Below are 12,131 nucleotides of genomic sequence, written 5' to 3' on the forward strand. Positions count from 1 at the left end.
CTTACCGAGAAAGGTCAGTTGTTGGTATAACATACGAGTCAAAACTTGCATTGAGTAACTTGGGTAGCAAGTGGATACCTAAGGCCTCTAGTGAGCCTGAATTTTGACCTCGAAAAAAATTCCCAGCATGCCCCATGATTATGGGAAGGCTCAGTTTGAAGTGAGCAACCATAGATGACAAACGTGCATCTAGCTCCTGGTCACCCACAGGTCACGTGGTTGAAAAATCAGTCACAGAGGTATTGTATGAACCTGACCTTGATAGTCATAGTAATGATCCAAGACCAGATAATGACCTAACACAATGATCGGACACGAGCAATTCTGACACAGACATGTTGATGATACAGTGCCCAGTATGAGGATTACACCACCACCACCACATCCCAGGTCAACACTATTCTCATATCACCAGCTGTGCGATCTGCCGTTCCTCTATACCTTGAATATAGTACAGTACGTGGAAAATTACTCTTTTTCTGGGTTCAGTGATATGGTTTGGATACTAATAGTATAGATGAACCTAGTGGTAGCAGCTCTCATTGTGTTACTAAGTGGAAGTTTGCACTGTCCGCAGCTTGCCCTGTAAAGGGACACATGTGATGAGCCATAAGGAAATTGAGGGAGGAGTGGCCTCAATTTCAACTGTTTGTGGTAGCTCTATACAAGGTAGAAGATCTTCATCCCTCAGCAAACAGTTTTATCATTAGAAGACAGACCTGTGGTGTTGGTGCCACCTTAAGTAGCATGGGTGTACTCATGTGGGAAGATTGTGACACTCTTGTACCAGAAACTTATATTTGATGATACAGATATAGGTGTTATAGTGAAAATGAAAAGTTAATAGTGAAAATGAGTATTTTGTGGCTTATTTTCATGAGTTGTTGATGAAACATCTTGTTGATGAAACCAATCGCTATGCAGTAAAACTAATTACAAACTGCTTATTACAATCCCCAAGTTTGCCACATTGGAAAGACACCACTGTACCTGAAATGAATGTATTTCCTGCACTGTAAATGCTGATGAAACATTCAGTAAAATATGTCATACAGGATTATTGCTACAAAGACAGCATTGTTACAACCCCAGTTTTCAGGAAATACATGCCTTACAATGGATTTCTTAGGTGCCTAAATTTTGAAAATAATGATAACGTGGGTGCAAATGATAGACTGTGGAAAGTAAGTAACCTGTTCAGTGATCTGAGAGGAAAGTTCAGAGATTTCTTTGTACCAGGTCAGAATGTAGTGATTAATGAATCACTTGTTCTTTTCAAGAGACATTTAAGCAGAATATTCCATTGAAACGGCACAGATTTGCACCGAAATTCTTTGGACTCTGTGAATGTAAAACCCATATGGTAATAGATATTATATTATATTCTGCTACTGATGGAGACACATTTACAGGAGGAATCCACTTGTTAAATCTGCCAATCCTGCAAGCATCACAGTTGTCATTTACATCGCTGAGAAACAAGAACGTGGGGAAAAGAATGACCGATACAAAAATTTGAAGGTAAAATTCGAACAAAATTTATATAAACCATGTTAAGTTCCATGTAATTTGATCTTAACAGTAAACAAGGTTAGGGTTCCACTCTGGAGACTGGTGCTGTCAGCAGGAGGAAGGACCTTGTAAGTACTCTACTCGTGCTTATGGATAATCTAACCTAGTAAGAAAATTATTCACAAAAAATAAAGACAAATACAGCAATTGGACAGTAAGGGGAAAGTGAAAGAACAGTACAGAGGCAGGAAAATGTAAGATATACAGTAATGCGTTACAGTATTGGGTGAATGGGGAGTTGCTCTTTTACATCCAAAAAGAGGGTATTTCTGCAAGCTAAAATATTATGTTATGTGCATGCATTGTGCTCCTAACTGCTCCAGAGACATAAAGGCAGCACGTTTACAAACTCAACATCACCACGTTTATTCTACATGCGGCCAAACTCACCTGCGGGGAGAGAGCCGGGGGAAGGGCAGGAGTGATGGAGCTGGACATGGGAAGAGGGTGTGGATGGGGGTGAGGATGTGGATGAGGGTGTTGGTGGGGGTGGGGGTGAGGATGTGGATGGGGGTGAGGGTGTGGATGGGGGTGGGGGTGGTTGACAGGTGTCACGCTCCACCCACTACTTGTACTCGGGTAAGGTGGTGAGGTACTGCCCCGGTGGTCTCTATGGTCGCGGTGTTTGGGACGCACATTTCTGTAAGCATCCATGGCATCAGCCCCTTCTTTGATTAAGGGTAACAACTTGGGAGTACCTTATCAATATTAATCCATGGCCAGTTCTTTCTTCAGTAAAATTTTATATTAAGTATATTGTTTAAATTCCAGCTACTTTTTACTTCAGGTTGTGAAGAGTACACAATCAAAGATTAATTGTATATAATTTAGTCACCTTTAAAAACAATTCCAATTCCAGTGAGTTATGGCATTTTTTTGTGTGATTAAAACATAATAAAAATATAAGTAATATTATTCTACTTATAAATATGCCAGTACAAAATTGTCAACTCAACATGCAAGGTAAGCCTGTATCAACAAATTTTATATTAATAAAGAAGTTATTTAGTATGGAGATGGGGCCCTGAAGCTATAAAACTACAGAAATGTACAGGACTGTCTTCATGAGGCAAGTGGTATTATGAATAATTTATAATTTATCATCAATATACTGTAGTGAGAACAGCGTACAATACAATGACCAAACCACACACCCGAAGATGAGGAGACGATGACATTTCGGTCCGTCCTGGACCATTATCAATTCGATTGTGATAATCGACTTGATAATGATCCAGGACGGACCAAAATGTCATTGTCTACTCATCTTCTGGCATGTGGTTTGGTCATCATATCTTCAGCCACGTTATTGTGACTCATTGTCTGCAGTGTACAGTATATATTTTTTAACTCAAATTAAGAATTAAAGTTATTTTGAAATATATATGGATTTTAATTTAGTTTAGTTTTCTTATCAGTATCATCAGCAAATGATGATGAATTTAGACAAAAACAGTGTACACAGAGTTCCTGAAGCAAATGCATTACTGAGTGACACGTAAAGCCAATTGTGTAATTTTTATTTTCCCCCAATATTGTCTTTCCCTCTATCATACCTGAGGGGGCTGGCTCGGTAGCGGCGCTTACTGTGTGACGGGCCACTCTCATGCGTATCTTCAAAATGTGAGGGAGATGCGTGGGATGGGCGCTTCTCCTCCCGGGGTGCTGACGTGGGAGGTGGGGGGGGCCAGCAAGGGGGTGGTGACTGTGATGATAAATACAAGGTGCCCCGGCTCGTCCCTTCCCCAGCCTGTTGGTGGAGGCTCGACATCAAACACACGAGTTGCCAATCAAACGTTGTCACACACACGTGCTCATGAACCTTTGTATCACTCAGTCAAAATATCAGCAAAATTATTCGTACTTCATACCTGAGAACTTAATTTGATTAACAAATATCTAATCTCAAACATAAGGGTATAAGGTTAAGTTAAAAAAAAAATCACTAAAATGTTCTTCTCAAACTGCACATTGCACATACAAAATATTTGTCCAGGTTAAATCATACAAAATACACTGTTTCAATTATCTTCTAGTTATGACATCAGACTTAAAGTTGCATGAATAATGAGACATGGATTCTGATAATGTAGTTTGTTAAGTGAGCAGCCAATTAGAGGTTAATAGGCAGTGAACATTGTAAAAGAGAATAAGACAGGACAAACAAGGTATAAACAAACCCATGTTCCAATGAGACAAGAGGCTATACCCGAGTGTTCCATAACTTATATGTTTTGAAAAAGGCTTTTTATGCAAGTGGATGGGAAATAGCCCTTTGGATGTACTTACCTAGTTATGCTTGTGGGGGTTGAGCTCTGGCTCTTTGGTCCCGCCTCTCAACTGTCAATCAACTGGTGTACAGATTCCCGAGCCCACTGGGCTCTTATCATATCTATATTTGAAACTGTGTATGGAGTCAGCCTCCACCACATCAGTGCCTAATGGATTCCATCTGTTAACTACTCTGAAACTGAATAAGTTCTTTTTAACGTCTCTGTGGCTCATTTGGGTACTCAGTTTCCACATCTGTCCCCTTGTTCGTGTAACACCCATGTTAAACAGTTCATCTTTATCTACCCTGTCAATTCCTCTTTCAAATTTTGTAGGTTGTGATCATGTCTTCCCGAGCTCTCCTGTCTTCTAGCGACATTAGCTTCATTTCATGCAGTCTTTCCTCGTAACTCATGCCTCTTAGTTCTGGGATTAACCTTGTGGCATACAGACCTCTGGTAATCGTTTGCATATTGGGAGAACTCTTGAAAGCTTTAGTTACCTTCCTGGACAATATTAAAGAAACGGGCACCATTTCAGATGCATCACTATCACTTACTGATGCCAATGCTTGGAAACATTGATGCTACGCAAGATTTTAAGGACTTTTATGCACCATGAAAATATTTGTGATAAGGATAACTCTGCTCCAAATATTTCATTTATCTGCTACAAATAGTTTACTAGAAACTAAATTTTCAGAATTTGACATTTTCAACACTTCTTCACCTCACTATGGCAAAACTAAAATAATTATAATTTTTCATTCTCAAAATCAGAAGTACTATTAATGTTTTATAATATAAAAAATATCAAGAATTTTTTTTAATTTTTGTGCGCACCTTGACATGGACCTAAAACCTAATGTGTAATTTGAGAGTTAAAGTGATCGCGGGATTCACATTAGTGGTCCGCGGGATTAATAATGATGAATTTGGTGATTCCTGAGCTCTGAAAGGTTGGCGACTACTGGTTTAGAACACCCCATACAACAGACCATTCACAATTAAGAGCCTATGAGTGTATAACTTAAATCGCGAGATTATACAAAACTCTCCCCTTCAACCCATGTGACATCTGTTTTCTGAGAGGAATGTAAACAATAAAAATATTTGCAAACAAACAAGGATGCAAACAAAAGATAAACATAAAAACATATAATAAAAAGTCAAACATGACCAAAGTTACTCCCACTCTCTTCAGAGAAATTTATTATTCCAAATATACTGTATACTGTACTGTTCCCAGGGCTGTACACGATAATTAACGGAGAAGTGCCATACAGAAAGCCTCTGCTCCAACCAGTATCGTAATTTATTTGGATAGCATAAAAGTCCTTCCAAAAGTAAAGACATAACACCCCCAAAATGTTTTAATACTCTATTTCCATCAACACTGCCAAATAACTCTCTCATTATCTTGAATTCTGACGAGACTCTGGTATACAAAACAGCATTAACAAACAGGGATTCTCCCACTTATGATGACTCTTGCTTACTCAGTTGCCAACAAATTGGTACTGCAGTGGAGGTAGATGACAATGCCTTCCCACACTTCCTCAGTTTGCTACTTTATGCTTCAACTCAAGTGTCATATGGAATCCAAAATTAAATGTGGCATTTTTAAGTAAAAATACTCCTAATCATGATTGATAAGAGACAAAGTGTTGGTGTTGCCCCCATGAAGGCAGAGAGAAGAGTAGTAACTTTGGAAATTAAAATGAACATAAGGCAATTATAGAAAGAATAAATATTAACACCGACTGCACATGTGTATGGAGTAAAATCCACAATGAGCACCATTATCAAAGGCAAAACTAAAGTTTTAGAACATGTGAAAGATTCAGCACCAATGAAGTCACCTACAATAACCAAAAAGTGCGGTGTTGTTAATTGTGACATGAAAAAGCTTGGGTTATTACCTTCTACCTCCTCGTCCCCCACTCTCTCCCCTCCCCTCTACCCTCTCACATCAATAATTGTCATATTTAGCATAAAAAGACAATGCCTGTATTCAAGGTAAATAAAGTGTTTATTTAACATTCTTCATATTTCAGTTATACTGTATTTTAAATGTGGTAATTGTTGCTAAGGGAACTTCTCACATTTGTAGCATTGTGTTATAGGAAATCGAGCTCTGAGTTCCAGTCGATTGACTTAGGTGGAAAATTAGGAACACATTCCTGTTGGAAGTTGGGGACTTTATGCACAGTACTTTTATGAGAAATTAAAATCATTCAGTTCTTCAAGATGGCTGCACTATTGTTGCCAAGATATAAAACTAGTTACATTTGAATTTTTTTTTAGGTTTGACAAGCATAACTTCAAATGCCATTGCTACATAACTAAAATACCGAATTAAGTTTATGGTAAAATTTGAAAGAGGAGATATCGCTCCAGAAACTGACATGGGAATGCTCACAGTATACATGCAACACACCAACCAACAATACAATTTACAACAATATAATTTATACATGCAATTTACCAACAACAGTTGGTAAATTTAGATACTATAGTGAACTCTCATGTAGAAATAATTAGTAAATTGAAAGAAAGTAATGACCAATTGAATAGCAAAGTTTTATGTCTTGAGGGTTTAGTGAAAAACTTGCGCAAGGATAAGAATCAATTGGAAACAAATTGCAAAGCCATGGAAGAAGAAAATAAACTCTTAAAAATAGCTTTGGAAGAAGTTAAAGTAAATTTAAACATAAATGACTACAATAGGTTAGGCAAGGAAATTCAACAGGAGAAACAGCTTTTGTCAGCACAGATGGAGGAAGTTACACAGGGAATAGAACAGTGCAAGAAAGATATGCAACTCACTTATGCACAAGTGGCCAAGGAGAAGGAAAAAATAGAAGAAGCAGTAAAGGAAGTCAAACACTGCAGCAACCAAGATAAAACAAACATTAGGCTAGAAGTGAGGAAAGAATTGGCATCTAACCCGAAGTTGGTGCAAAACACAGTTGATCGGAGTAAGTCCCTGATCATTTTTGGCTGCAAAGAAAAGGCGATAACATCTAGGTCAGAAAGAGCTGTAGAAGAAGCTAAAGTAGTAGATAAAATTGTTGGCCTTGTGGAAGGTCTTACAAACAGAGAGAATGTGTGCGACTACAGGAGAATAGGCAGGTACGTAAAAGGGAAAGATCGACCTTTGAGGATCACCCTAAACGGTGCCAAACAGATGGAAGAAGTACTAAGGAATGCTAGAAAATTGCAAAGGGATGAGGATGGGAAAGGGTGGTCGTTAAGACGAGATCTTTCAAAAGAAGACAGAGAGAAGCTGAAACTGAACCTCGCCGAGGCAAAACATTTAAATGAGAGCAGGAGTGAAGAAGAAATAAATTCTTTTTTCTACAAAGTGATAGGGGTAGGCAAACCAGTAAAGTGGTACATAAAGGCAAACCAACAAAATCAATAGAGAGAGGGGGAGTGAAGAATAAGGAGAGGGGGAACAAGTTCCTGAAGATTGCATACACCAACATAGATGGAGTGAGATCGAAGATACTGGAGTTAAGTGATGTAATACAGCTGCAGACACCAGACATTGTTGCACTCACGGAGACAAAACTTGAAGATGTAATTTTAAATGAGGTCATATTCCCAAGGGGCTACTCAATTTGGAGACGGGACAGAAAAATTAGGAAAGGCGGTGGCGTTGCTGTGCTGGTAAAAGAACACCTAAAGGTGAAGGAAATAATGATTGCCAATCCACAAGAAGTTGACATAATAGCACTAGAGATCTGCTATGAGGATGATAAACTAATGATGATAAATGCATATAGTCCACCGCCAAGCAGCACATGGTCAAAGGAGGAGCTAGATAGTAAACGTGAAGGTCTTATAACAATAATGAGAGAGATTATAGCGGGAGTGGATAACGATAGATCACGACTGTTGATAGTCGGTGACTTCAACTTGAAATCCATAGACTGGGAAGCATATGAAGCTAAAACAGAAGATTTTTGGACCTGTAAATTTGTAGACCTCATCCTGGAAACATTCTTGTATCAACATGTTAAACAAGCTACGAGGATGAGGGAAGGGGACGTTCCCTCCATGCTAGATTTGATATTTACCAGGAAGGAGGAAGAGATATTTGACATTCAGTACCTTCCTCCCTTGGGTAAAAGTGACCATGTCTTTTTGGGAATAAAGTATGCAATGCGTTATAAGCTGGAAGAAAATAAGGAGGTTGAAGCAGTTGAAAAACCAGACTTCAGGAGAGGACATTATGGTGACCTTAGAAATTTTTTTAGTGAGTATAATTGGACAGACTTGATGCTAGGCAAGGAAGTGAATGAGATGTATGGCAAGTTTTGTGAAATATATGATAAAGGCACAAAAAAATTTATACCAAAACAGAGATGCAGAACTAGGAAACAGGATTGGTTCAATAGAAATTGCGAGAGGGCTAGAGACCGAAAGACACAAAAATGGAATCAATACAGGAAGAGGCCGAACCCCCAAACATACCAGCGATACAAAGATGCGAGAAACAACTACACGGCAGTGAGGAGGGAGGCAGAAAGAAATTTTGAAAAAGGGATTGCGGACAAATGTAAAACAGAACCAGGTCTATTCTATAAATTCATAAACAACAAATTGCAGGTAAAGGATAATATTCAGAGGTTGAAAATGGGAAATAGATTCACGGAAGATGAAAAGGAAATGTGTGAAACACTAAACGAAAAGTTCCAAAGTGTGTTTGTACAAAATGAAATCTTTAGGGAACCAGATACAATAAGAATTCCAGAGAACAACATAGAACACATAGAGGTGTCTAGAGACGAAGTGGAAAAAATGCTTAAGGAGCTCGGTAAGAACAAAGCAGCTGGCCCAGATGGCGTTTCACCATGGGTTCTGAGAGAATGTGCATCTGAGCTCAGCATTCCACTTCACCTGATCTTTCAGGCATCCCTGTGTACAGGAATCGTAGCAGACGGGTGGAAACAGGCTAACATAGTTCCAATCTACAAAAGTGGCAGCAGGGAAGACCCCCTCAATTATAGACCTGTATCATTGACAAGTGTAATAGTGAAAGTATTGGAAAAACTAATCAAAACTAAATGGGTAGAACACCTAGAGAGAAATGATATAATATCAGACAGACAGTATGGTTTTCGATCTGGAAGATCCTGTGTATCGAATTTACTCAGTTTCTATGATCGAGCCACAGAGATATTACAGGAAAGAGATGGTTGGGTTGACTGCATCTATCTGGACCTAAAAAAGGCTTTCGACAGAGTTCCACATAAGAGGTTGTTCTGGAAACTGGAAAATATTGGAGGGGTGACAGGTAAGCTTCTATCATGGATGAAAAATTTTCTGACTGATAGAAAAATGAGGGCAGTAATCAGAGGCAATGTATCGAAATGGAGAAATGTCACAAGTGGAGTACCACAGGGTTCAGTTCTTGCACCAGTGATGTTTATTGTGTACATAAATGATCTACCAGTTGGTATACAGAATTATATGAACATGTTTGCTGATGATGCTAAGATAATAGGAAGGATAAGGAATTTAGATGACTGTCATGCCCTTCAAGAAGACCTGGACAAAATAAGTATATGGAGCACCACTTGGCAAATGGAATTTAATGTTAATAAATGTCATGTTATGGAATGTGGAATAGGAGAACATAGACCCCACACAACCTATATATTATGTGAGAAATCTTTAAAGAATTCTGATAAAGAAAGAGATCTAGGAGTGGTTCTAGATAGAAAACTATCACCTGAGGACCACATAAAGAATATTGTGCAAGGAGCCTATGCTATGCTTTCTAACTTCAGAATTGCATTTAAATACATGGATGGCGATATTCTAAAGAAATTGTTCATGACTTTTGTTAGGCCAAAGCTAGAATATGCAGCTGTTGTGTGGTGCCCATATCTTAAGAAGCACATCAACAAACTGGAAAAGGTGCAAAGACATGCTACTAAGTGGCTCCCAGAACTGAAGGGCAAGAGCTACGAGGAGAGGTTAGAAGCATTAAATATGCCAAAACTAGAAGACAGAAGAAAAAGAGGTGATATGATCACTACATACAAAATAGTAACAGGAATTGATAAAATCGACAGGGAAGACTTCCTGAGACCTGGAATTTCAAGAACAAGAGGTCATAGATTTAAACTAGCTAAACACAGATGCCGAAGAAATATAAGAAAATTCACCTTCGCAAATAGAGTGGTAGACGGTTGGAACAAGTTAAGTGAGAAGGTGGTGGAGGCCAAGACCGTCAGTAGTTTCAAAGCGTTATATGACAAAGAGTGCTGGGAAGACGGGACACCACGAGCGTAGCTCTCATCCTGTAACTACACTTAGGTAATTACACTTAGGTAATTACACACAGAGTTCCATCCCACATCCAAATATGAGGAAACATCAAAAGTATGACCATGAATAATATTGGAATATTATATCCCCCTTCTGTTCCATGCTATTAGGCAACACTCCTAGAAGAACATCTGGTTTCCAGGTGTATGGCTGTATACAGCAGAGGGTGCTGTAATGGTCGTGCCCCAAGATGAGGTCTTGGGGCTATTTATACCAGGGTGTTACCCAGGTCAGGGGGTTACCGAGATCAGGTGGGCTACCTAGGTCAGGGAGGGTTACCTAGGTCAGGGAGGATTACCTAGGTCAGGGAGGGTTACCTAGGTCAGGGAGGGTTACCTAGGTCAGGGAGGGTTACCTAGGTCAGGGAGGGTTACCTAGGTCAGGGAGGGTTACCTAGGTCAGGGAGGGTTACCTAGGTCAGGGAGGGTTACCTAGGTCAGGGAGGGTTACCTAGGTCAGGTAGGGGTTACCTAGGTCAGGTAGGGGTTACCTAGGTCAGGGAGGGTTACCTAGGTCAGGTAGGGGTTACCTAGGTCAGGGAGGGTTACCTAGGTCAGGGAGGGTTACCTAGGTCAGGGAGGGTTACCTAGGTCAGGGAGGGTTACCTAGGTCAGGGAGGGTTACCTAGGTCAGGGAGGGTTACCTAGGTCAGGGAGGGTTACCTAGGTCAGGGAGGGTTACCTAGGTCAGGGAGGGTTACCTAGGTCAGGGAGGGTTACCTAGGTCAGGGAGGGTTACCTAGGTCAGGGAGGGTTACCTAGGTCAGGGAGGGTTACCTAGGTCAGGGAGGGTTACCTAAATCAAGGAATTATCTATAGCACAAGGTTATTTATATTAGGGGTAATCTAGGTCAGGGGGTTATCGATATCAAAAGGTTATTTGTATCGGGAGGTAATATATGCCATTATTTATATCAAGGAAAATTGATGTTAGGGGTTATTTATATATGGGTGTTCCTATGTCAGGGAGTTACCTACATTAGAGAATTACCTATCTCAAGGGCCCAGAAGGTTACCTATGTCACGAGGTGCAGGGGTTTACTTGTATCAGGGGATGCTTATGTAGGAAGGGGGGGGGGGGGAAAGCGGCTAATGGAAAATAATGACTGACGAACAATCTATTAACACTAGGTAATCTCAGACTAATAAATGTGTCACGTGCCCTCCTAACTCCTGAAGAGTAACAAAATCCAGAATCTCATGGATGAATATCAAAGACCAAACTTGTCGAACAGCAAAAATATAAAGCCTACAGTGAACTAAATAATCACTACATCTTATGGTGACAATCGGAGAGGCAAGAGTTTGATGTCCACCACGTTCAAAGGTGTCAAAAGTGAGGTGCTTGGGGCAGGATGGTGTGTGCATTGAATGTTTGGGACAAAACGATGGATAGAAGGATTAGGCTAGGATGGATTCACCTGCATGGGATGGGGTTGAGAGTACATGACCACCCCCTCCCCCCCTTCCCCCCCCCCCTCCCACCAGAATGTGGTGTAGGTGGGTAGAGGGGCTAGGGGTTTCATGGGGCTGGTGGGCTGGAAGACCAGGGAGGTAGTGGGAGTGAGGGACAGAAGAATGGTATATAGGCCCACCTGTATATGGTTGGGCAGAGACCCCATAGGCATCTGGTGCTGGTGGGTGGAGGTGGCGGCCGCCTCGCCGCCCTCCACCTCCGCCGAGCCCGACGCCTGCTGCGGCGGCTTCTTCTTGGGTAGGATGGTCATCCCGACGACTCTCGCCTCTCACGCCGCCCCGACACACAGATCTCGCGCCCGAATTCCGATTTATTCCCCCGAGCTTTTGTCCAGAAAATGGCGAAAGTATGGGCTATAGATGCCTGAACCTTGTTTTCAGACAGAGGACAGACCACCGGCGGGGCTTGGAATCTATAGATGGCGATAAAGTTAACGAAAGAGAACCGATGAAATGGAGTTGGTGGAGC

At 40.6% G+C, this 12,131-nt stretch overlaps 1 protein-coding gene across 2 annotated transcripts in view; it reads right to left on the bottom strand.

Moving 5' to 3' along the window:
• Nucleotides 1-12,050, bottom strand: part of LOC123771713 (OTU domain-containing protein 5) — a 31,301-nt gene extending 19,251 nt beyond the window's left edge. The window contains exons 1-3 of one of the 2 annotated variants that reach the window (XM_045764415.2): nt 11,782-12,050; nt 3,129-3,322; nt 1,963-2,212 (exon numbers count right to left, since the gene is read on the bottom strand). In XM_045764415.2, the coding sequence (XP_045620371.1) occupies nt 1,963-2,212; nt 3,129-3,322; nt 11,782-11,913 (576 nt within the window). In that variant the 5' untranslated portion in view covers nt 11,914-12,050. The remainder of the gene's footprint in view (nt 1-1,962; nt 2,213-3,128; nt 3,323-11,781) is intronic. The other variant, XM_045764416.2, reaches the window with a different exon arrangement.
• Nucleotides 12,051-12,131: the final 81 nt, after the last annotated feature.

Source organism: Procambarus clarkii, chromosome 75 (genome assembly GCF_040958095.1).
Source record: "Procambarus clarkii isolate CNS0578487 chromosome 75, FALCON_Pclarkii_2.0, whole genome shotgun sequence".
Classification (NCBI taxonomy): domain Eukaryota; kingdom Metazoa; phylum Arthropoda; class Malacostraca; order Decapoda; family Cambaridae; genus Procambarus; species Procambarus clarkii.